General features: G+C 36.3%; 1 protein-coding gene across 1 annotated transcript in view; it reads right to left on the reverse strand.

The window, feature by feature from the left end:
- Positions 1-27,981, reverse strand: part of LOC138690753 (connector enhancer of kinase suppressor of ras 2-like) — a 212,728-nt gene that overhangs the window by 106,598 nt on the left and 78,149 nt on the right. Inside the window, exons 3-4 of the mRNA XM_069811546.1 lie at positions 5,725-5,927; positions 4,302-4,389 (exon numbers count right to left, since the gene is read on the reverse strand). Of these exons, the coding sequence (XP_069667647.1) occupies positions 4,302-4,389; positions 5,725-5,927 (291 nt within the window). The remainder of the gene's footprint in view (positions 1-4,301; positions 4,390-5,724; positions 5,928-27,981) is intronic.

The following is a 27,981-nucleotide window of genomic DNA, read 5'->3' on the forward strand; positions in this document are numbered from 1 at the left end:
AGTTATAGTGATATTCTTTCTACATATTCGATAATCAAGATGACATTTTAAAAATGTTTTTTTCTTAGAGTTTAAAAAACTCTTAAAAAAATTAGTATCTTCATTCTATTTCCTCTTTGCCTGTGCCAGCTTCTGCACCATCCAGAACATCCTACCTTTCAAAGGTACAGTACACCTTCATAACTGATAAAGTAAAACAGCATTCTTTTGAATATTCATAAAGAGAAAAGGTCAGTAGGACTTCTGCTCACCCACACTATATTCATAATTTTAGTTTCTAATTCCAAAAGAAAAAAATGCAAGTACTACTGAAATTTGCAGATACCATAAAGAGTGTTTTATGACAAGCCTTGAGGGCAGTTAACTAACACATAAAAATACTAATACATGTAAAATATTTAGTTCATTAACTTAGCACAATAAAACAGCATGAGTTAAGTCAACTACTGAAAAGAAACAGAGACCCTATAAAGGAGCAGCTTGGAAGAGAACTTAAAACTTTGTGATGTTTGCCAGTTGAGCGCCATTTCCCAGTATAACACTGCAGTAAAGATCTACTGCAATCTTTGAATGGTGGATATGACAAAATGATATTAAAAATATATTGCTTGCATACATAAAATCAAACACTCTTCCGGAATTCACACATTAAAAAGAATGAGATCACTCTGAAATTAGGCAAATATACAACAGTAATACACTAACATAATTTATTTTACCTGGTTTAATTAAGGTAAAGACTTGATCATAATCTATATTTAGAAAACAGTGAACAGATGTTTGATAACAAAATGTTCTTTAGCAAATGCAAGCAAAATAAGATTGAGGGGCTGAAAGTCAAAGTCTGCAAAGTTCAAACTGAAATAACATCCACGTTTTTAATGGCAGTTGCTGAATCATAGAATAATTCAGGTGGAAGGGACCTCTGGAGGTTATCTAGTCCAACCACCTGCTCAAAGAAGGGCTAATTTAAAAGTTAGACCAGGTACTGGAACCTACTAAGAAGCAACAATTTCTATCAATTGCAGTACAAACTAGATAGCTTTAAAAACCATATGCTTTACCCTAAACACAAAGTATTTGACTAAACATAGGGTAAAAATCTGTGATATGGTCTCTGAATTTATCTCAGTGAGGTTAATTAAACATTAATAAATAGGAGAACAAGCAAAATTTTGTTTGGCTTTTGTTGGAAAAAAATCAACCTGAGTTGTGCTGACATTCTTTGGTAAGACACAGGCAAACTTTTTGTTTAGAGAATGTTTGTTCATGCTATTTAATGCACGTATCAAAAGCATCTGTCACAAGTTTAAACATCCTAGACATAATCAGAGAAAACCAACTTTTACTAGGAGTAGTGAACTCTTTCAACTCAATGAAAAATTAACCAATGGCTACATTTTATGAACAAAATTCCAAACCTGTTCTTCCCCAGTTATTCCAGATATCTTCCACCCAGGGTAGCCTTGGCAGTATAGCATGACTAAATCCAAATTCAGTTAAGTTAGTCTGGTGGAGATTCATTTTCAGAGCAAAAATGAGAGCTAGTCTACCTTGAAGCTAGAGCTATACTACAAAATGAAGTCAACAGAGAGCTCAGACATCTGCAATACTCTGACCTAACATGCTTTTTTTGCACATTATCATCAACACATTTTGATGGGACATTGCACCTCAAAATCAGGATGTCTCTGCAGCTTTCTGCATAATGCTATTCTTTTATAGTTTCCCTACTTATTTAAGTGAAGGTGAAATCGTGAGGGATAAGAAAACTGAGTAGAATGAAGTACATTCCCAAGCATAAATGGACAGGTATAAAACATTTCTGAAACTAGTGAATAAAGATCAATTTTCTTATAACCAGTATGAGAAGATACTATTTACAGATAAACAGGTGGCTGCTTATTCATTGTAGCATTTACATGGTATGTAAATAATAATACTCAACATTGCAGTTCATCTGCTTGGTTTAAATTTTGAATGAAGATCTTATCTTCACACTCACACAGAGAAAGAATGTGACCTAAAAGCTAAAAAAACCCCAAACAAACCAACCCTACATCCTTACTAGATCTAAGAGTATGTCACTCGGATATACACAGTACACCCTAGCAAGAAGATTCATAAGCAGTGTCTATATTAGACTAAGATTACATAGTACTGCCCCCTATTTAGAAGGACGTTCACCCTGAGTGGCAGCTGTAAGTTATGCACAGAAAGCATGTTAATTTTGCAGAAAATAAATCTTCAGGTTGAAGAGATTCCTTACTTAATGTGCCAAAGGCATAGCCTTGACTGCTACTTTCACACTGACTAAATTAAACATCTAAAATTTATACCATTCATAAAACAAGGAGTATCTGAAAGGATCCGAGATCTAGGTTTCTATTAGTTATGCCTTTCAATTCATATTTTAGCCTACAGTTAAGACTGCAGTTCTGGTTTAGGTGAGACATTTCTGCTTTCATACATTAAGATCAAGTTTCCTCAGATTTAGTAACAGCAAAACTGTCTCCCTATGAATGATTTTGTTTTATCTACTCCTTCTGGTGCTAAGTTTAATATACAGTAAAAAGATCTTAATAGATGACTACCAAACAACCCAGATCTGACAATAAGATCAGAAAAAGGCAAAACTTGATTTGTAACTGACCTAGAGTACTAACTAAACATTTTTCATCTTGGAATGTCTTGGAGTTTATGCTAAAAGATAGACTGTTTTTAAGTTGTCAAAAGGAGGACAGCTTTGGGAGTGGAGTTGAAGAATTGAAAAAAAAGAACCAAACTATTGCTGGCAGAGGAGAACTGAATTTCATCTGCCAAAAGCAGTGAAATGAACGACAGAAATGGAGACAGCAATTCAAAATTATACTATTTTCACCTAGGGAAAAAATCAAAGTGCAATATCAGCTGAAGGGCAGAATCAGAATTTGAACTTTTTATGCTGTAGAGAAGCTCATTTTGCTTAGTCTGTAAATCAAAAATAGCCTAGTGCTATAAACACCTTGTAAGAGAAAACTTAATAAAGATACATAAATAATTAAATGCCTACACAGGAATTTTTAAACCAAGAAAAGAGAAAAAAGATCTTTGTTTTGCACTGCAAAAGTGCATAAAGGACAAAATTTCTATAAAGGATAAAAGGAATAAAGCTGAATATTATAAATTAAGGATAATAGTGTAAAAAACAGACTGATATTTATCAGCCTTAGTTCTTTTTTTCCAAGAACTAACATGAAACTGAAAAGGAAAAAAAAAAAAAAAGAGTTTGCAGAATGCTACTACTCCAGGAAGCCTTTTAAATTAAATGAGTTCTATGATTGGTCTACTGTGAGGTTACATGGAAAACTGTGCCAGCATAGGACAGAGGCGGGCAGTGCAGCCCTGTATATTGGAGGCAGGGCCAGTTTAAGGTGCTTACAAAAACTACAGCTTTAACTAAACTTTCTTCTTGCTTTCCCTCCTACAACATTTTCATCTTTCTCTTTTGCTTCATTCCAAGACAGCCCTGCCTGTTCTCTAACCTCTCCATGTATTCCAATAACACTATTTTTTCTCATCAATATTTTTATCCACTCACAAGATGAGAAGCTTACTGTAAATGTTTGTAAAACTAATTTCCACTCAGTTTTTCTGTGTCTTACTTCAGGGGCAGACACTGTCAGAGACTATTATTTGTATATTATGTAGCACTACAGACCAAATAAATTAATTTTATGTACCTGTGGACTGTACTATATTACAATTAATTAATGAATGTCAGTGATGATAATATTACTACCCTTATTTGTTCCATATTTGGTTTGTTTAATGTTGTGAATATTTCATGTTAATCACTAAACAACTTTCATGTAACTAGCTGTCCTTTAAGTGAAGCAGCCACAGGACAGGTTCTAGATATATTTGTATGTATTGTAAGAACTTGTCCCTGAAAGGTTTTTGATCATTCCTATCTTAATCCGTAATAAACTGTTAGCAGTAGTTAAGCTGTTTCCCATTGTGGCTTTATTGTTTTGTTTAACACTTGCATGGCGGTAAATAACATGACATGAAATAGTCTACTTAAAAGCAAAAAGTGGATTATTTTTAACTTCACACTGTCCTTCAATCTATCCAGGCATATGAGGATAACCAAAGTCCAAAAATCTTCCGGTCGCTCCCAGAGAAAGAGAATATGCAAAGAACAGAGAGGTAATGTTGAAACAATTTTTCTGGTGAAGTAAAAGCTTACCAATGTTTTTATTATTGCAATTTTTAAGCAACAGTATGAAGAGGACTGAGCGGAAGATAACCACTCTTACCTGTTGCACAATGGTTGTTAGTTCCAGGCACAGTTGAACAATGTTGTTTTTCAGCAGTGAGTATTCTGTCACGCTGACAAATGGAGACCTGTGACAAAGGAAGGATGGGTTTATACAGCATTAAGGATTATAACTCCTGTTTACAGTATAAGCAGATATATGTAATATAGAGATCAGTCCTACACCACAGAAATGCAAAACACCTCATCATGACAATCTCCAGCAGCAAGTTACACAATTTTTGTAAAATATGCCTTTGAAACAAGAAACAGTGTAAGCAGGAAGGATGTAAACTGGATTTTGGCCAGAACATCAGAAGTTATCATTCTTGGGGGAAGTGGAGATAGGACCTTCCAAATAATTGTAAGTAGTCCAGATTTCCTTTGTACAGCTCATTAAAAAGACAGCATTTCCAGTATGACATCACTCTTCAGCAGCAGCTAGCACCTCAGAGAGCAAAGTAATGCTTACTTAGTCACCAACAGCTTCCTGCACACTTGGATTTTCTTCAGGCTTTCCAAATTCTAGCTGAATCTGACCCCATTTGAATTTATAAGAACTGACAAGGTCATAGCCCAAGAGAATATGACTGCTGGCATTAGGTTAGGAAGATGTCACCAGGATTATACAAATCCTGTAAAGGAGGGTGATTCACTCTCACTGTGATTTCTAAGGTGCCATTTATACATTAAAGAGCATTCAGATTCAAGATAAAGCTATCCGTTGCTATAACTCCAAAGAAAGAGAAACAAACCATAAATGCTCTGATGCTATTTTATGTTTTGGCTTCTGTCTTTCCACAGTCAAAATTTTAACTACATTTATTCAGAGAGATACTTTTAATCAAATTCTCAATTTGTGGATTAAAAAAACACAGTGGCTGATTGTTGAGCATTAACGAACACCACAACTGTACCTAACACATCAATTGTAGTCTTGATAAAAAGTCTAATAAAAAAATTTAAATTTCAGACTAAGCAAGTACTATAATTTATTTTGAAAATTCATAATTGATTTGCTCAACTCCAGCTTTTCTGTGTCTTTTTGAAGGCTGAAGGACAGTTCAAACTCCACAATCTTTTCTTCTTTACTTTCCTTCTGAAATTACTGATGAAGTTACCGCTTGTGGCAGTGAGATGCCAACTTGGAATAGAACAAAAGTATTCATTTCACACAAAATACTACCAGACTGAAAGAATCTGAAGCAATAACTAGAGGAAACTTGAACACCCTCCTGACAGAAAAGGGTACTACATTTTGCCTCCAATATTTCAGAAATTTGCAAAACAAAATTTAGAGCTAGAAATCCAGAACTGCCACTTTAATATTAGAATAAAAGAGTACAAGAGAAAAAGAAAGAACAAATACAAAACAACCCAAAGATTTATTTCTTGATCCTTCATGCATGAGAATAGTAAATTACCTGTCCAGCCAAGCTAGTAAGTTCTTGGCAGCACCAATCAGGTCAACTACAGAGGTAAGAAAATCATTTGGCAGTCGTCTGGAGGCCCTGCCATCATAATGGCCACTCCTCCTTCTACCCGTTATAAAGTTCTGAAGATTTTTGGCTGAGGCATTCAGCTTGTGAGACAGAGTTCTCAGGTTTTCGGTCTCCAAACCATAATTCTGAGGGGAAAGAAGAAGATACACAAGTGAAATAGTGTATTGTCAGCTACATGAACAAAACTGTGAGGTTAAACATTCCGAATGGCATTGGCTGAAAGGACAGGATAGTTATGGATGCCTGGTGGTAGACTAAGCAACAGGCTACTTTGTTTAGAACATACAGGATGCATCCATCCTGTCAGCACGACAACCTCCGCTGTCATCAACACTCACAGTGCTAGAGTCCCAGGACTTATTGGTCCAACTAAGTCACTGAGGGGAAGGAAAAAGAATCCCCAAATGCTGGCTCTCATCATCTTACCCATTTTCAAAAAGTGAAGATGAGTCAGTCCACTATCCCTTACCTGCTACGGTTCAGGATTAACCAACTGTTTGGTGTATGTGTTACCTCTGAGAGCAGGTCTTTAGGAGTCCCACTGCACTGGATCTCACTCAGATTTGTGTTAGTCCCTCCACTAACTTGTAGTAACTTTGCCTTAGCAGAACTTCCCTAAAACTGTGAAAAAAGTATAAAATCTTACATGGCCTTGGTGACAGGCTTTTACAGGAAAATTCCTTCCTGAACCCTGCTATTGTTGGCGAGCAGCTGTCCCATATGTAATGTCATATGGGAACAGTCAAATCAGGTCAGAGCAAAGACATGGTACTCCTGTTTCCAATGACTGCGTAGAGAAGCATCTGAGAACAGAGCAGGCATGTAGTTACAGCTATTAGTGGTTCAGAGACTTCAGCCAGTGACAGCGTCTTCATATTTAACAGTTCTTAATGGATTTTCTTCCATTGTTCTAATTCTGATGGGGTGTTTTAGTTTTTTTTAATCTAAGTGAAGTTTTCCATGCACAAGTCCCTTCTCCCTTTATCCACATTCCTTTATCCACGTCTTTGTCCTTTTATCACCAAGGCAGTTCCCCACTTAGAGCCAGGTAACAAGCACAAAGATATCTCAGCTCATATACATTAAATAATTCACTCAAATTCACATGGAAAGTCTCAGACTGAATTGAAGCCAGATTTCTTGCTGCCACAACAGGATGTAGCATATGAAAGAATTTAATAAGCACTTAAACAAAATGAACTTTCAGAGTATGAACTGATTGCCCACTATTAATTTCAACTATGCATATGTTACAGAGGATGACTGATCATCAATATCACATTAATTTTTCTGCCTAAACTTCTTCCTCAAAACGGAGAATAAAGAACCACAAACAATACACAATATCAATGGACACTAGTATGGATATTTGTACTAGAAATAATAATATTCAACACTAAAAAAGGAAAACGTACTACTGACCAATAACAAGCTTATGAAATGGGATTGTATGGTAGTCAAACAAAATACAAAAAAACGCTTGGTAATGTTGTTTGGACCACTTACAGCTGGTACTTAGGACCACACCTTCTCTACCAGCCATTCTCTCTCTCGAAGTTCACTCTCAAAAATAAATCAGGCCCCCTGCCTCAAGCTTGGAGGGCAACCGACAAGGAATGGAAACACTTTGCTATCTTATTTAGCTCGCTACAAAGAACTTAGACTTTAAAAGAATTTTACACACTAGGGACAGAATTAGTTCCATTTTTATATATGTATCATGCCTAAAGCATCACAATCAGTCAATAAGGTTTGGAAGCATCCAGTTTAAGATTGAATAGTGAAACAAAAGAAAGTTACATTTGTTTAGCTACAGGTGAGAACAATTCTGTTCATCATTTTTCCGGGAAAAATACTGTACAGTTAGCAACAGCATTGCTGAAGTCAGTCATTCTATTTTGGAAAAGTTTAAAGTTAAAAAGCAAGTTGTATTTGATATTAGTATGCCATCTGTTTAATATTTGTGGCTAATCTTTCTTTTATTGAAGCACCGAAGGAATTCCCTCCCCTGCTCTATTTTTCTCTCAACTTCTACTCGTGCCAAGATGATGAGTAAGTGGATGTATTGGGATGCCTTTACCAGCTAGCAATCAGCTAGGCAATGCTCGGTTTCCCCTCAGAAAGTTTGATTTTGCACACTCAACAACACATTATAAGGACGATAAACCAGATCCTCCTGTTTTTATTTCCAAGGCCAACCTTGCTTATCCCTGTGGAAACAAGCAGAAAATGTTTCTCCCAATAATTCATTATTGCATAAAAGCTCTGGAAACCTGTTAGTTTACTTTCAAGAAAAGCTAAGCAAGAAAGGAAACAGTTTAACTAGCGAATCTATAAAAGCCAGAAAGTATGCTAGATACTAACAAGTGTAATCGACGGGAGTGATCTTCTCAAGTCATTGGAAAACACAGAGAACTGAACAGAAAATATATTTGAGGAAATCCAGCTAGTGAACAAGTTGTTTCATCTTAAAGTTTATTAATTACATGCTGATGGCAACCTCAATGTCAATATAAAATTTAAAATATAGCAGAATATAGATAAAATACATCCATAAAGATAATCAGAAGATGAATGGAAATTCTTCAGCACAGTAAAAGCACTGATGGAAGTTAGTGGTTTAGCTGAGACTTAGAAAGACACAATAAAGGGGAAAAGATAAAAATATTACAAAAATGACAGTGAATCAATATCTCTAGAAGACAGAGACATTGCATTGCTCTAAATTTAAGTTTATCTCATATCCAAGATGTTAATTTTTAAATGAAACCACCATAACCAACTATAAATCGGGGCAAAGAGTGGTTAAAAATAAACCTTGAAAGTATCACCTTCAAGCACCTCATCCTAATTTACTGCACCACAGCTCAGCTCACATCAGCTGCACGTGTTTCTCTCTCCGCTGCTGCCTCCCGTGCAATCTATTTGCCAGGCTGAAGCACTGATGCCATGAAGCCCCACAAGCCCCACAGCGGCAGAGTGTTAGAAAACTATTGAAGGAAACTATGGCCCCTTTCGAGCTTCCCTAGTCAGCAACCAAGGTGATGGGATATAAAAGAGATTGTTCCAGAGAAGAAAAGAGCAAACAGGTGTGTATACACACAAATTTGAGCTGCATTGATTACGATTCAGCGAATGTGCTTGAAAACACAAATAGAAGAGTTGCAGCTTATGATAATGAGCGAGTAGGTGGGTAGCCTTGTTCTGTATATATGACACTGCAAGAAGTATCCAGACCTCAGTTCTAATTCCTGTAGGCATCTCATCTGCATGATGCTAACTGAGATAGTCTCAAACCTGCCAGACTAAATCATTATCACAGCTACCATATCAGAGTTCAGTTTTCACAGCCATATATTCTGCTCTCACTGTGTTAAATACGTGCTGTTATTGTGAGACACGCCATAGAAATGATGCTCCTGAGCCTGTAAAATTCTATCTCCTGGCAGGTGATTTCTTTCTTGCACAGTAAATCCTGGATATAATTTCTGGTTTAAAAGGAAAGGAAAAAGAAAAAACATCTAAAAGGGGCAAGAGGGTGCCATTAGCATAGGCAGGATTATTTTTCATACCAAGAGTAGGGAAAAAAAAGCAAGCAAGGTTTGCTCCATTCCCTGGTTTTGTTTCATGATGCTTAGGGTTACTGCACAGTCATTTTTAACAAATTACTCTATTAGTGGAAAGTGACATACAGGTTTAGAGAATGAATACTGGCTATTAAAGTGACCCCAAACACTGTCTGTCTAGAACTACACAGCCATACAGTTTGTCAAATTATCACAAAATCTGTATCATGAAACTGCTTAGTGAGAATAGAAAGTAGACTAAAGCCGACAACACTCCATTTCAGTAAAACGAGCCCAACAGGTATATTGTAGAAAGGGTAACTCCTGGAAGAAAGGGCCAAAGTAACAGCACACCTAGAACACAGGAAGATGTGACTTGTAAATCCATTAAATGTTTACTTAAGCTTCTTCACACAAAAGCACTGTTCAAACAGTAAGAAAATTCTGTATGTTCACTAAGTGTGATATATGATAGCATTATTACCTTCACACACACAGAAAGAGTTGCATAGAGATTATCTGATTCGTTCAGTGACAGACTAATCCAGTAGTATATTTTAGGTTGGAGCTCAGCAATTCCTGATGCCCTATTCCATGACAGGAGTTGAAAAGGATTTCAAGAGGTAGAAATTAAAACGCAAATGTGAGATCAGAGGCAGACAAGCTTATTATAGAAGAATATCATTAGCAATAATGCAAAGATGAAGCTGTGCTTGAAGTGACACTTGTTAGTGAGATGTACAACTGACTTTGGTTTAAGGATCAGTCTGCTTGCTGTCTGTAAAACACAGTACTCAATTTTAGCAATTTCACTCTCTAATTTTCCCATTTTCAAATTATCAGTGAGGATTCCTGTCATCCCTCTAGTTCCCCTCTCCTGTTCAGTTTGAGATGCCGGTTTCGGTGTTCTTAGTGATTAGGGTTATTGTAGGGTGGTGAGAGGGAAGAGACAGGCCAGATCCTGGGCTTTTGCAGTTGATTGATTGTCTTTTTTGAAGTACAGAAAAAACAGGTGGCTGTTGTCAGAAGCACTAGAATTCAGAAGACAGGAGAGAATACCAGGGGTTTTTTAACAACCTGAAATAGGCTGTTGTTTTTACTAGTGCAGAGTGGGAGATATGATGTAAGAGATAAGTTATTGAATATTCCATATAGATAAAAATACATACTGGAAGTTGAAAAATATGAAATCTGCCTCCAAACAGATATTTATTCCTTTTTGTGTCATAAATGCAAAATGCAGAAATAGCTGAATATACTGTGACAATGAACTGTCCCGCTTTGTGTCTGTATCACAATTCTAGCTAAAACCTCTGCTTGTTTTGTACATACATCCTGGTTTGAAGTTCCATTTTTAAAAGACAGTGGGAAAACTGAGCAAATTTTTTTATTCATCTGACAATGTAACACCTGTGTTTTTTACATATTCAAAGTGGAATGAAAAAAAGTCTTCAGCTAGGGCTTAGGGTGTTTTCCTATCTTAATGCAGGTATGTAATAACATCACAAATTAGTCTCTTATGCTAGTAACACTACTTGTGAAGATTTTAGCTACTAAGACAAAATAGGCCAAATTATTGTAACAAAGTTACATGTAAAAAATAAAAATAAAATGCAAAAAAAAAGATAAGTGCTAATCAATTTTTTGTAAATACTAACACCTGAAGATCAAAAGCAGAGCAAGAGATACCTGCAATCTGAGTATTTCTTCTGTGGAAAAACCCCCAGCATTATATACTTAAAGGTACTAATATAATGAAATTGTTTTGCTATAATGTGACTTACAGAGATAAAAAAATGTGTGTACATTGAAATTTATTTGATACAGGATATAATTTAAGCTAAATAGTTTATATTGCCTAAGTAATGACTTTAATTTACCTTAAAAACAGATTTATTTTTAATTATAGCAGCTTTTCTTTACGTTGTCATTCATGTAAATAGTTGGTGTAATGTATGTATAAATATGTATAAACACGTGGATGCATATACGGCTTTTTCTGTAAGTGATATTCTGAGAACATTACAATTTTCAGTGAACTGTAAGGTTCAGAGAAATAAAAGTGCGGAGCAGTAAATCTGACTGAGAAGATTAAAGGAAACAACCCTGACAAATTCAAGCATCTTACATGAAATTGACTATGTTAAGGCATTTAAAATACCACAACCTAAATACTGTGCTACACTCCCATTTTTATGTTTCATGCCTAAACTTAAACGAATCCCCCCAATTTATCAGTCCAGTCCAACTGTGGTAGCCGTAGCTGCAGGTCTCGGTTTCAGACGACAGCTGAGGACCATTAGCAAACCCACGCAGTAGACATGCCTTTGCTCTGCGAGTGCCACCCTGCCCCGAACACACAAACATCCTTAGCACAGCAGGCTGCTCCCCGCTCCCCCTCCCAACCCACCCTGAAAGCAGCACATCTGGACTCATGGCACGCTCCAGCTCTTCCTCAGGGCTCAGTTTCCCAGTTGCTTTAAGCTGACATATTTGTCAAGCGCCACGGAAGGATGCTGCCGTGCCCTCTTCCTGAGTCCCAGCATCACTGTACAGTGAGCAGGATTAGGAAACTAATTTAAAAGCTCCATCTTCAGGCACATCTTCCCCACTACAGACTGGTTTTCGACCGATTCTCAGATTGCGCGTAAATTGACTGAACGTTATTGCGGACTTGCAACATCTGATGCGGCTCTGCGGGGATGCTCTGCCCCTCTTCTGCTGGGAAAGCAGGTCTGGTCCCTCCCAGGCTGCCTGCTCACCCCGCCAGCCCTCCTCTTCCCCGGGGACCTGCACTCGCAGGCTCTCCATAAGACCTCTCCCCACCTGTCTCCCTGGGGCACGGTTGCAGCGTGGGGCTCCGAGATGACTAGGAAAGAAAATTCCCCAAAGCAGCTCTGGGCTTTTGGAATCGCCTTTGGGAAAACACGACACGCCAGATGGGATACCACAACTCCCTGCTCTCTACATTGCCGTGTATGCTGCTCCTGCAAAGGCCATATCTTTGCAATGAAAATTACAGCGTCTGTGATAGCATAAGTCATTTAGCGCTTAATGTATAAAACAGGCAAACACAGCCTGTTTAATGAAAGCAAAAATCCAAAATAATCATAGACCATGATTTTAGCATAAATAGTTCTGACACTTAAATAGAATGGAAATCACCAAAACACACTTTCTTTTTTTTTTAATTTCCCTTCTAGAGGTATGTTTTTAAAGGTTAAGAGCCTAACAGAAAACACAGCAGAAACCGTATTCGAAAATACTTGTCTCTGTAAACATTTGTTTGATTTCATCAGGTAGCTCTGTTAAAATTTTGTGGTGATATTTTTAGGATACAACTTAAAAGTGAAGTTATCAAAATAGTATGAAGACAAAGTATGTGAGGCAGTGCATCTCCATCAGGCATGTCATTTTTTTCCTCTTTAAAAAGAATTTACAAGCTGAATATCCTTTATATGAAGAGCAATTTGAAGGAGGTTAATATAAATTTTTTCATGTAAATCACAAAGGTCTTTCTTTTGAAATTATCTGAACAAGTAAACAAGTTTTACCATAACATTTAAAATACTAAATTACAAGTATGTATTAAACCTTGGTTCCACAGAATATGGCCCACTTTAAGCATTTATTACAGATTTCAGATAAAGTGCTAAAATATCTAGATTGGTACTCCATGTGAGCAGAGGTGACGTAAATTCAGCTGAAAGAAAGAATAAATTATACCTTGTAATTACTATATTACATTTGGTAGTGTTAAATTCTGCTGGAGCAGTATGCAGCTAGGGGAAAAAAAAAATTACTTGCAGTCTGCTAGCAGTTACACCTTTGGCATAACTAGTGCTTACAGCATACTGGGTTGTTTGGTTTTTTTTTAATTGACCTATCACTTAATTTTTGATGCACTGTACTAAATGCATTGTATACCTAGCCCTGGGGAAAACGTAGTGCTTCATTGCCTGTGACCGTTTGCTGATTACCAGTGTCTGAAGGCTCAGAGCTGAGATTTTATTTAGAATCATAGAATAGTTTGGGTCAGAAAGGACCTTTTAAAGATCATCTAGTCCAACCCCCCTGCCACTGGGCAGGGACACCTTCCACTAGGCCAGGTTGCTCAAAGCCCTGACCTTGAACACTTCCAGTGATGGGGCATCCACAATTTCTCTGGGCAACCTGTTCCAGTGCCTTACCACCCTCATTGTAAAAAATTTCTTCCTTATGTCCAATCTAACTCTACCCTCTTTCAGTTTAAGAGTTACCCCTTGCCCTGGCACTACAAGTGCTGGTAAAAAGTCTTTCTCCATCTTTCCTATAAGCCCCCTCCAAGTATTGAAAGGCTGCAGTAAGGTCTCCCAGAGCCTTGACTCTTCTAGGCTGAACAAGCCCAACTCTCTCAGCCTTTCTTCACAGGAGAGGTGTTCCAGCCCTCTGATCATTTTTGTGGCCCCTCTCTGGACCTGCCCTAACAGGTCCATGTCTTGTACTGAGGACCAGAGCTGGATGCAGTATTCCAGGTGGGGTCTCAGGAGAGTGGAGGGGCAGAATCACCTCCCTGGACCTGCTGGCTATGCTGCTTTTGATGCAGCCCAGGAGACAACTGGACTTCTGAGCTGCAAGTGCACATTGCCAGCTCATGTCCCATTTTTCATGAACCAGTATCCCCAAGTCTTTTTCTGCAGGGCTGCTCTCAGTCTGTACTGATGTTGGAGATTGCCCCAAGCCAAGTGCAGGACCTTGCACTTGGCCTCACTGAACTTCATGAGGTTCACATGTGCCCACTTCTTCAGCCTATCAAGGTCCCTCTGGATGGCATCCCTTCCCTCTAGCATATCAGCCACACCATTCAGCTTAGTGTCATCTGCAAACTTGCTGAGTGTGCGCTCAGTCCCACTGTCTATGTTGTTATTAAACAGTATTGGTCCCAGTACAGACCCTTGAAGGACACCACTTGTTACTGGTTTCCATTTGGACATTGAACTACTGACTGTAACTCCTTGGATGTGGCTATCCAGCCAATTCTTTAACCATCTAATAGTCCATCCATCAAATCCATCTCTCTCCTCAACCCTAACCTAAAAGCAGTCTTGGACGATGCCTAAAAATGTCCTCCATCTAAAATGAACTAACAAAATCCATTAGTGATCATATGAATCAGTGTACAAATTCAGGCCGAGAGACTGGAACCTAAAACTTAACACATTTCCTGAATGGTAAAAATGGGACAATGATTATAATAAAATGCAAGTTTTGACAACATTTAATGAAAAGTTAAACAAAATAAATCAAAGAAATAGTGTAAGTTTTATTTTATTTTATTATAAGGAAACTCTGTGTCAGATGTAGTTCATACAGTGTCAGACTTGTCACTGCGCAGTAGTGTTTTAATTGGGTAATGATCGTAATCACATACTCTTGTCAGCAAAGGAATGAGGTATCTGAATAAGAGGCAATTGAACCCAACATGACCTAGTTCTCAGAATGTCTTATCACAAACCTCTACTTCTGCTTAGTTCAACTTATCTGTCTGTAGTAAACGCCTAGTGGAATTACTATTATAATGGTCATTCCAGTTACTTTATAGCAAGGAGATGCTGTACTGCACAATGAAATATAATAATGCACAATATTGTACCTATTTTGATATTAATCAGGATTAATTTCCCAAATTACAAAAGAAGCCTAGCTTACTAAATAAAGTTGCTTTGCTCTTCATTAGGGAAAGGAAAAGAAATAGAGGGCACATCTGGATATGTGCTACTTAAAATATTCAATAATTTATATTTTTTAAAAATACATAAAATCCTAGCCCCTGTTGTTTTGCAAACTATAAATGTATTAAGAAAAATAGATTCCAACTTAATGGCTGGGACTGCAGTTCAAGTAAAACATTGCCCAAATTTGTTTCAGCTTTTTCTTTAAAAGCTCTTCTCATTCTAAACCAGTAAATTAGCAACACTATATTCTACAAGCAATCCTTCTCACTATCTTTAATAACATTTGCCTATCAGTTTATTATGACAGTTAAACTGCAGTATTATAACCTAGTTTATGTACACAGAACACAATGACATTACATAAAAATAAAAGTATGGAATTTATTAATAACTATGGTAATACTATGTAAATATGCAACATCAAAATACAAATTAGAGTATATTATCTCAAACACCTTGATTCTTTTGTGCGTGTAGCTTTCCTCCCCCTTGTGCTCCCTTCCATTATAATTATCCTACACTTCAGAAGCAAATTGTGTCACAATTCTTTCTTGTCTCCTCAGTCTATAATTTGGAACTTGTCACAGCGCTTCTAAGCACATCATATACCTTCCTATTATCTTGTAAATAGATACATTAAGTAGATATTGTGCCAAGATTAAATATTTTAACTTTATTTAAAAACTTAACATTTGCATTATATTTTTTACTTCCAGAAGACGCTTTAGCATTTCCATTGTAAGTGATATATGTCAATGTAATCAAGCGTAATTAAAGTGTCTTGAAAAGTATATTACTGAAAACGCCATGCATTTCTTATTTCAGTTAAGAATTAGAACATGGTAGTCTTTCCTTTAAAAATCAGACTCAAAAAGACTATAAGACCAGCCTCAGAAACAGGTTTTTTTTCAGAATATGGTATTTAAATAAATTGTTAAATTTATGTTTAAGCATTAAGAGAGTCAAATGATGGACACCTGGTAAGAGTAACTGAGTTAGAGAAAAGCAGAAGATGAGGTTATATTCCTGCAGGTACCTCCTCTGAAAACATGAAAAATATAGGGCTAGGCTGGACCTTGAAAGGACTATGACCAAGAAAAGACCACAGACATAAACTGCAGAGTATAGTTTCTATTATGAAATGGTTAGCATGATCAAGAATTAACTGGTGCTCTTATCTCCTGCCCAAACATTTTTTAAGAAGCTTTTACATTGTAGCTCTTGCTATAGATCTCTGAACAAACTGCATAAAGCCTTCTTGGTCTGCTTAATCCTAATGAAGTCAACGTCATTTAAATTGTGTAATATCCAAATACTGTCTCTCATTACATAAGCTTGAATAAACTGGAACATCTTAATGTTTCTGTTTATGTACGATATATATCTATCCATGGAGAGAGAGTGAGAATATATTACTATGGTACAAGTATCTAAAGCACAAAAAGGTATGAGAAAATTAAATTCATTCCATACAGCACAGGCATTTAAAAAAGTCCTACAACATTAAACAAATTGAATACACAAGTATCTCTGTCAGGCTAATCAGTGTGAGAAGCATGCGTTTTCTTAAAATGCATTTTAAAATTTTATCTCAGCACATACTATGTGACCACACAGTATGATCCAGCACGTCATGACACAACATCAATGTAATTTTTGGTTAAGATCTGTAAAACCACCAAATCTGCTATTCAATTCTATAGACTGCTTATTACCATAATAATGTCAAGTATAAAGAAAGTGTACTTTTATGCAAATAAAAATGCCTCAATCACAACATTTGATCCCAGATGACTTGGGCCACTGGTCTGAGAGACTTTCAACATACAGAAGGTTCACTTTGTAATACACTCAAATATATTTTTAAAGATCATGCCACTCTAATTCTGCTAGCCATGTTCAAGGAATACCTTAATTTCATTTTTTCCCCATATATTTTTTTCTGGTTTTTTTCCTTTCGTTTTCTCTACCCCTTGAAGAGATTTTTTTTTTCAACATCTAAAACCTTCTTATATTCTTCACAGTTTTAGATTACTCATTCAGCAAGTACTTGAATTTTTTTCTGTTTTTAAGTAGTTGAAATACCTATACCTTGCTATATATCACATATATATATTTCTGTTTAATAAATAACTATTTAAAACTGTAACCTAGACTGAAGGGGTGTAGTAGGGACTATAGAACAATAGTAGGAAGGATTGATGTTTCAAGATTTTATTAAACAATATGCAGTCAAAACAAACTTTTGTTATTTTCTAGATTGAAATACATGATCTAGATGTAACAGGTATTTGTTATACTGAAATCATCTGACATTACAAACAGAATAGGACTAATATATTGGGGATCAGCTGTTTTATATTTTCTACTTTTTGCTTGGAATCATCTGAACATGGAAACACCTATTTATCTATTTAATGCCCACTCTCAGAAAAGCTTTAAGAAAGCAAACTTAAGAGAAGGGGTTCCCTCTGAAAGGAGAACTCATGTCTCATTTCAGTTGTAAAGAGGAGCATGGTCATTTGCATGTCTGAACCATCAACAGAATTAATTCTGTGGAAGCAATGTACCATCAGTTGCAGAAACAGGAGCAGTTGATCCTAACCTATGCTTAAAATAATACTTTAGTTTATCTGGAAGAGAACGCTTTTACTACTTTTCCTTTGAACTTCAGCAGCATCCCTCTGAGCTGTTCGTAACTGCTCTCCCACTGCCCTAATTCACATTTTCTGCTCAACTTTATCTTCACAAAGAGTTTAGATCTAAAATCCCTGGAAGTGAATTTGCATTTAAAAAAATTCTCCATTTCAAAATGCTTTTAATGTTTTCTCATATTTTTTGAGCAAAACCTTAATATTACAGCAGCATGAAATAATGATACCTTCTCATAAACGTACTAACATAAGATGGTGAATGTATTGCACCATCCATACATCATTTGTCCTCTGTCAAGCTGACATCTGTGCATATTTAATAGCTTCAATGTCAACTCTCAGAAAAAATACCAGTACGAAAATAAAGCTGTGGCAGCATTTCTTTTCTGATACGCACAAGAGCAAGACCCAAGAGGATGAAGGAAGTTAGTCTATTTTGTGGCTTCTTTTCACATCATAAGATAAATTGTTTCCAATTACTTTACTTCAGTATTAAGGACTGATCTGCATATGGCTTCAGTTTAAAAACATATGTAAGCCAGACATCTGTGATGGCTTGACCTCTTCCATACGTGTATGAAAACAAGCTATACAGAATATGCTGATTGGGGATACCATGAAAAATAAACAAGACCAAAGGATGACCTAATAGATATTACCTCCAAAAACATATTAGACCATGATCTGCTAACTTGTGAAAACGATTACCAAATATTGCCTGCGTTAGTGATTACCATGCCTGCCACTGTTGTTTCCCCATGTGCGCCATGCTGCATCCTACTGCCGATAATTTATGTCTCAGAAATACCTAAATTACACTCAAATTCTTCTTTAAATTTCCTGTTGCAAATCCAGTGACCTCCACTGGCTTTATCTCAAGGACGAAATATCTCAAGCCTTTACTATACCTTTCCAGTACTTGCTGATCTTTACTCACGTGCTGCATTCTTCTCATGTGTAGTACACTGTTTAACAACCACAAACCTTTATTATTTGTTACTAAAACCTCGTGACCAATTAAACTTTGCTATTTATTTCATAATAATCAGTTTTGTGTAAGAACCAACTGTCCAATCATAGGAAGTCTCATTTTCTCAATTTTTTTAAAATACCTCTTAAAATTAATTATAAGGCAGAAATGCAAGATTACAGAGGATAAGAGATTCAGTACATAACACAGTTAGAATTTTAAACAGTGGTGAATTATTCAAAGTTCAGAGAATAAATGATAGGCTTGTCTTTTGGAAATATAATGTCAACACTGACCATTTCACTTAAGTCAGGCATTAACTTAGGTTCTTGCAGAATTGGTAGTTCCATGTGAAAATTACATCCATTCAGAAGATATGTTACATATATTCATAATAATTCAGAGAGAAGCATGCAAAAATTAAATTAGTAACAAGATTCTTTTGAATGGGCATTAATGAGAATATGAAAAAAGTTAATTTATCTATTTTTATCATGAATTTGCTGAAGGCTGCTCAAGCAACTCACAGTCAACAACAATTACATGAATATGCATGTGCATACATATATTTGCATGCATATGAATTTATCTATAACAATAACTGATCACAAATAATTACTCAGGGATTCAGACAGCTTACAGCAATTCATATTGTAACAGAGTGGTATGAAAAATAACTTACTAGGAATTTATGAAAGAAATTGCTCCTTGCAAATAAGAAAAACAATTTTTCATAGGGAAAATATGTCATCATTCTTAACTTTCACTGACGGACTCCCCATATTTCCTTCACACAGAGAATCTCTATGGTATCGTGCTTTCTACCAGTGCAATGCAACATGCATTACATCATTCAGTACAGGTTTCAAATTGGGATCCTAAAGAAAAGATGAACTATTGCTTTCTGGAAGGAAGAGATTTTGCAGATGAAACACATAAGCAGTAAATAAAATGTAATCCTTCCCAGTGAAAAAAGAAATCTACAGCCTTAGAAGAGAAATTAAAAGCTAATTTTAAATGTTCATAATAATGTTTATACCTAGTTATTTAAAATACCATATAAGTAGTAGTGCAATTATTTTTCATTAAAAGACTAAGAATTGCCAGTGTATTTCACATGGACCATTATAGAGACAACAATTTCTTTGATGTTTAAGACTTTGAACACATGAACAAACCAAGAAAATTTCTGTGTATCACTGAACTTTTGGGTTATTTTAAAGAAATTTAAATTTTATGTTAGTGGAATAAATTTTTTTTCATTTAATGGGGAAAAGTTAATCTCTCCCTGCAATAGTGTGTATTATTCTTCCTTATTGTTCCAAAAATAGAATCCTGCACCTTCTTTAATCTAATATACCTTCCCCCTACTATTTAATGTAATTTCCTAGGTCTGAATCAATATTCCATTAGCTGGATTCAGTCAATGAACTGTCTTTCACTGCCTGCATTATTCTAGTTGTAAGGTTTTCAGTGCTGGCACACTGCAAGCATAAGTTATTGCCATACTAGCAAACCAGTAGTCCCGCACGGGTATTTCTACACACTGCTTTAAAAACCACCGTGTAAGGAATAACAAATTGTTCAGTGAGCAGCGGTACTGAAAAGGCCTGATTTTCAGTGGTCTGTCCTCTGTTCATTCCCACATCCCCTTCTTCACCTGACTCCCACGCCAACCTGCGTAGGAATAGGGGCTGATGGCCCAAGCTGTGGGAGTCGGGGACAGCCCCCCTCTGATCCCACTGCAGCGGCCAGAGGCACCGACCTGTCGTTTGCCATGTGGCCGATGCCTCTCCCTGAGGATCAAGTGCATTTTCTCCCAGAAAGGCACTGGTTTATGAGCCACCCCTCTAGTGACCTACTGACTTACCATGGCACTTGCTGGAATCCTTGTGGACTCACCATTCTGTCGAGTTTGGTTGAGATTGGCTAAAACTTTCAAAAATTGTTAAGGGTGGTAGAGGGATGAACTGGTGCAGACACAAGCAATGCACAAGCAAAAACTGCATCTGCTTTGAGAATTATTCTCACTTGGATGTTTCTCACACCCAAACGTGTATGGGAATTCAAATAGCTTTGGTAAAGATTTTTAATAAAACATGCTAAATCCAAGTTATCAATTTCAGCTGGCTAATGGATTTAAATTATATATTAAAACGTTTAATGTAATAATATACAATTAAGTGGGTTTATGTAGCAATACACTGAAAACATATGCTGGCTTCTGATGGAAAGCATAAAAGCCCTCTGTGCTGCAAGTCATGATTCTGGAAAAGCAACATGTTTTCCTTCCATACACCCTGCTTGTAGTATTATTTCTGTGTTTGCAATAAGAGATCAGAATGGAAGAGATACCACTGAGCACTCCAGAATTTAGAACTTAAAATTACTGAGTTTAACTCTTGTACAAAAGGATGGTGTTCTAGTGGCATTTTTATGAGATCACAGCATACTTTGCAAGACCTGTGTTCCTATGGTTCACTAAATGGAGCACTAACTTTTCCAAATCTCATGATGAGAACAGGCAACAATTTCTAGCCATGTCTATTGCGACAATGATTTGAAGTCAGCAGTAAGAATTATTTAATATGGAGCATATCTGTAATGGTCTAATAAGTATGTATAACATACAAGACAACAGAACATAGAACAGAAAAGTTACCAGTATTGGAACAGTGCTTTTCTGCCACTTCTAGTTTTCCCCTTCTTGTGTGTGAAGAGTTCAAACAAGAAGGATAAAGACTATATAAGCCACTGACATGAGACTTGTTTTTACTAGTCAGTGCACACATGCACATCTGAGCACAGTAAATTAACATGGATTTGCATCAACAACCAGTAATTATGTTTTACGTCAGCCAATAAAGAGCAGAAGAATGACGAATTCCCACTGTCAGAGCTGCACTATATTCAACCACAGAAAAGTTTTACCAGTTCCAAAATTTAATACATCTACCAAAAACTAAAAAAAAAAAAAACCAAAAAAACCAACCAAACAAAAAAAACAAAACCAAAAAAAAACCTTAGCCAAATCTCAAAACAACATGTCTGACCAGATTTATGAGTTTGGCCAGTGTTTTTGCACTGTCTGAAGTCAGTGATAATTCCATAGCTCTCAAAAGCTAGGGTACTCACCCAAACACTCCTGGCCAAGATTCAGCTAAGCCGCTTTTCCTACAAGTTTCACTGTACTTAATTTTGCTGTATACATTTACACGAATCTGGACATTTTGGCTGTACAGGTCTAAAAAAATGCCGAATCAATGCCACCTTTAACATGAAAGGAAGACAGTTGCTCAGTGTTAAGCACCACATAACATAATACTGTTACCTGAACAGCACATTTACTAGACACTTTATATTCTGTAGAGCCTATGGCATTCTATATAAAAGCAGGGACTCTTAAAATAAGAGGCTATGACAGCTGACCATTTTGTACATGTGTTTTTGTGTGACAGCATTGCTGTTACTGTTATAACATAATAAATGTCATTACAAAACCAGAGTGATCTAAAAAGCTTAACCTGACTTGCACCAATTCCCACACTACAACTTAGCTTCATTCCTGCAAGGTGGTAAACACTTGGCTCTTATTCCTGTAGTTACAGTCTTGCAAAAAATTCAGTGCGCACTTTCCTCAAGGCTCTGTGAAAACATAAATGCATTCTCAGCTCAAAGTCTGCCACAAATATCATCCAGAAATGGAAAAAGAAAGCTGTTAAACACTGTTTTATCTCATAGAGATTAATGTTTGTGGTAGCACTGATGAGAATCTCTCATAAGATTTTTTTTTTGTGGAAAGCCTTAATCAAATACACCCTAATGTTATCAAAAGCAATGTAGAAATCTAGCAACACATTTTATCACGAGGTAAGAGATGACACAAGACACAAATATTACAAGCATCTTTCTTTTTAATTCCTTTACCATGGAAAGAAAAAGATAGAAAAGAAAATGTGACTCCCGTGCTGCACAATTTATTCATGTGTCACTAGCAGGCTATTCCATACACTTATTGAAATTCTAGGGAAAGCAATAATTCATATCAATTAATTGGATATGTCAATTCTAATTAGTCCACAAAGGCTAGGTAAGTATCCTTAGGAGACCACAGGGTACCTCCATGTTGCTGCAAACAAATCAAGTACCCAAATCTTGGCTAGTCTGTGGCTTGGGACACAAGAGAGCTTACACAGAGCACTTCAGAGTATTGGACCAAGGCAGCAGGGGAAGGAGATTGAAAAACAAAAGCTGGCCTTCCTGCTTTTTTTGCGGTCCACTGGTTTTGGCGAACTAGACTACTGTGCAATAAAGGATGCCTTCTGAAACACAAAGAAATCAAAGCAAAAGGAGCAATAAACATCCACTTAACACTAACATGCAATGTTACGGCCCCTGGTTTCAACAGAAACAACCATGAAGTGAAACAGAGCATTCCTATATAGGTTTTTCTTTTATTATTGTGCAGGGAAAATATCCATTCCTTTATCCCTAGTAGTAGTTGTGATCACTATCGTCAGCCTTGAAGAAACTGAGCATCCAGAAAGATTGAAGTTTGAAATAAAAACATTGTCTTCCAGATCTAAACCTCAAAAGAAATCTAAGTGATGTCAGAAAGGAATGTACCATTAACACCCCGCAAACCAGGGGTAGAAGAATATACATAAATTATAATATATACCAACACTATTTGGACTGAATTTCAGCCAGTATTTTCCCTCCTGCCCTGGTCTACAGCATCGGACATGTGTGGTTTTTCAGCACCATATCATTAGCCTACCTATTCATTTGCATAAATTTCTGCTATTGCATTGGCCTAATAAGTAGCAATACAATTTAATTTTACATATTATGGTGTGCTGTTCTCTACCAGTGAGTGACAGTAACTCATAATACGAAAAGGGATAAAATATTCATTGACAGAATACCACTGAGTTTACCCAGACACATAACTAGACATAAAATACAGTAATGGATTATTATAAAAGGATTATTTTATAAGTTTATAAATGGAAATAAGTACATTTATTTTTCAGAAGCATGCAGTAGTTCCTGTAGTAGCCTATTCACCAGCCTAGCCTGCAATGGATTAGGAACCTCATTCTCACTGGTACTTAAACACATGCATTTTCAGAAGAAAATTATAAGCTTTGAAACAGATTTAACACTTTGAATAGAACATGTTTCTCCCTATTTTGTGAAAAAGAATTATTGTGTGACAAGACAAAATCTTTCAACTGTGTCAAAAGACAGGAATAACAAAAGTCTATTTTCTCTCATTAGTCTGTTAACATTGTCTTGCTCTACCGGCAACTAATGTACATAAATTCAAGGAATTAAAATAAGAGTCAATACAGCAAATTCGTATTTTTCCTGACTTTTTTTTTTTTAACATAAACCCAGCCTTAATTAGGAAGAATACAGAAATACTTATGGCTGGAAGTACTTCATCTGAAGTTTGATAGCCTAACACCACAAAGACTGGATGCATTACTTGTGGAAAAGATTTAGACATGGTCTACCAGAATTCACCCAACCTGCAGTCCACTCGCTGCTCTCTCTTCCCCTTTTGGACTGTATGCAGGTAGCTGAAATTTGACTACAATGCAGCCAACCTCCATTCTTCTATTTCTACTATATACACATCATCTTATGACAACAGACCACATACATATTGGAATTCCTGAACAGGACCATTTCCGATCTGTGTTTAGCTACACGATATGCAGACATCACATAACCAGAGGGTTCTGTGCCTTCATGAGAGGTTACGTGGCCTTGACTGCTAAGGTATGGTTGCTGTACAAGAATGATAAATTCATATAGGATAAAGTTTTCAACAGAACTCAAGCCTAAGTTTCTAGTGCAACTTAACACACAGAACAAATTTGTAAGTCACTTAGGTTCTAAATTCCCTTGAAAACAATCTTGTGCTTGGATACCTCTGAAAATTTTACATACTAAGCTTTTATACTACTGTTGGCGGTACTGCTACAGTATTCCAAAATATTCTTACTGTGCAAACAATAGTCTTGGAAACCATGTGCTACAATGGAATAATTGGTGTAGAGGTAGTGGTCCTTGAAGAGAAAACTGAGGAGATAAAGAAACATCACCCTCTACCTCATTCTCTACTTGTATCAGCTCACATAGCTGCCTTTATGTCTGGTAAGGGAACACTGGGTGATGTCACAAAGAAAGAATTTCATTTGCACTAGGTAGTCAACACAAATAAAACATAATTACATTCAAGGTTCTCCTTTATCAGCATACCAGCTTAGCAAGACCTTGAATTTCTTACTTCTTACCAGTAAGACAAAGCCATCATGCATGCACATATGTAAAATACCTGTACTTTAGGCTACTGCGAACCATTTGTACAAACTTAATTATCTTCCTTCAATGTCCTGACCCTAAAAGATTTTTAAAAATGCAAAAAATTGGCAACAGACTTTAAAAAAGAAAAACAACAGACAATTCTTAAAATAGTTTATTTTTCCAAATTGCATGATTTGAAAGGCTAGAAAAGAATGAAACAGCTAATTAGACTAAGCAAAAGATGATACATCCTTTCTAATATGTGGAATAATTAACTAACCCATTCAATAGTATTAATTTAATGGTTTGGCATAGCATAATAAATAGCACTGGATTGCCAAAAGTTGAACTTCTTTTCCAATTGAGATTAATAAAGCTCTCTGGATGCATATATGTTTGTATATACAAAAATAATGTATGTGCCAGGTTCCTCATTATACTGAGGAGATGGAGTATCTCTTCATTTCTCACTAAGAGAGATGGCATTCCATTTCAAAGAAAGAAGATTTACTTCCATCTACTTAAGCATCAATACATATATTTAAAATAAGATTTCAGCCTAGAATAATTACCTCTGAATAACCTTTGAAATATGGGGGGAAAATAAATATCTGACATATCAAATGACTTGTTAAAAATGAAATTTGATTACATATCGGATAAAGTAAGAAAAAAATACTTTCCAATATACAAACAGTATTGACAAGTCAAGAAGCGTATCAGCAGAAAGACAGACTAAAAGGATCTCAGGAGAGATCATTGTAGGTATGGCTATTAAAAAGTAGTATTAATTTAAGTAGTATTTATTTAATTTTAATTCAGAAGAAACAACCTTATCAGTAGATACAGAGACAGCTATGAAAGACTGGCTGCTTCGTCTTCAGCATCACATACTTCAAAATAAATTATTGCAAACTGCTTTCCATCTGACCAACAAAATAATTTTACTGTTGTAATTTTGTTGAAGAGATGCCTAGTAAAGAAGTATGTTAGAAAAATGTCAGAAAAAATGCATGTGTGTTTGCTAGCTATGTCCCATACACTGTTTAAAAAAAAGTAGTAAAAATGCAAGCAAATTAAACTCATGCCAGTTGTTATAAACATGTTGACCCACAGGTGACTTTATTTTGCCTTCTAGCAGAAAAACTATCATGCTTGGTTTGCTAGCTTTTGCAGTAACTGCATTGAGAGAAATTTTCTAATCTTTATTTCTCCTTGAATGCTATCACAGCACACTGACTAATTTCACTAGCTGAATGCCTATGAATTAACAGTACTTTTAATTACTTTAGATACAATCTATATTTGAGCATGCTTTTCATTTTACATTCATTTTTCTTCCATTCATTATCGAAGTCTTTCTTCCCACTAGACCGTTTATATTTTAATTTGTGCAGGCTTTAACAACATACTGACTCCAATACTGTCCTAATTAAATTAAATTTACTTGCATAGATTTGAACAGCAACCCCTGCTGACCTCAAAAGTACTCCTTTTTCTTCTTTCCAATATATTTTACTGTCTATCAAAGAATTGTTTTCCCCAGGCCCTATTACTTCTTCAGAGTTAGCCTTCGTGCAACTAGTCTTCCAATACATATCCAGATTAGTACTTCAGCTTTAATAAAACTACAGTCCAAATCCTAAATGGCCTGTACTTTTTAGTCCATAGATGTTATTTAGGTCACTTCAAATAAATAATTGCAGAGCAGCTTCTGACCACAGTAGTAAGATAGGACTTTGATGTTTAAGATAGGATTTTTTTTCCCCACAGCCATCATTCCCAATTTTCTTCTTAATTAAAACACTACTCAAAAATGTCTTTCTAGAATGGTCAAAGAATCAAAGCTGAAAGTATAGCTCAGCTATGACTTTTCTTTTTTAGATAGTTCTTTCCACTTTTTAGATAGGATTCTCATATGTAATGCCTAGTTAAAGAAAACTCCAAATTCAGCTTTCTTTCAAAAGAAAAATTACTACTATGTACAATCACAGATCATCTCTCTTCTGATTTTATTCAGAAATAATATGATGGTTTGAATCAGTTAACCAAGACATAATATTAGTGGGGGTTTTTTCATGTTTATTTTGCAAAGCAGATATAAAATCATATCAAGGGCAAATGCATAGAGGCAAACCTTCCCTGCCTTCAGTAATTTGCATTTGAGAGCCTAGCTAATAGGTGCTTTAGGACAGTGAAGAAAAAACCACATTAGGTGCCTCCCTTATTTTTTTGTTTTCTCTTGCACTTACAACTCTCATTATGGGTCAGCATTCAGTTATGTATATGCTGTGTAATGGTTTGCATCACTGTGATAGAAGCAGAGGCATTGCTCTTTGATGTGTAACCCCATCAAACAACTATTCCCCATCCCCCCAAAAGCCAGTGGGCTGATGGCCAGGCCCTTAGGGAGCACATATGGAAAATATGGCATCGCAACATGCACTTTCAGTGTGTTCCAAGAGCTTGAGCTAAGACAGTCAAATTTCTCTTGGTTTCCTGAAGCAACATAGCTATTTTGCAGCTAAACTCAGGACCAATGTGCAGCTGAATTCCTGATGCATCACTGAGCCTAAGCTTACCTGAGAGATTTCTACAGTACATTGGAGATGCTTCTGTTTAAAGCGTTACACAACCCATCTAGCTAAGATGGAGTGGAACATCCTGCTAATACTGCCTGGAAGAAATAGGTCATGTCACTTGGACACTGCCTCTTGCCAAACAGAAATCAATTAAGAAATCCATGTACGGGGAAAAAAAAGAAAAAAAAAAAAATCAATGCTCATTGACATGGCCCAGTGAGTGGATGATACGCAGGGTACAAAGTAGTCCTGACATATATTGATATAAACAGGAATGCAGCTATCCGTGATCCAGAGAGGAAGAAAACACAGTGTGGAGCATTGTGGATGCAATGCCAGCATGGGACTGGGAACATGTGCCATGCTGAATGGGGC

This window comes from Haliaeetus albicilla, chromosome 23 (assembly GCF_947461875.1).
Source record: "Haliaeetus albicilla chromosome 23, bHalAlb1.1, whole genome shotgun sequence".
Taxonomy (NCBI): Eukaryota; Metazoa; Chordata; class Aves; order Accipitriformes; family Accipitridae; genus Haliaeetus; species Haliaeetus albicilla.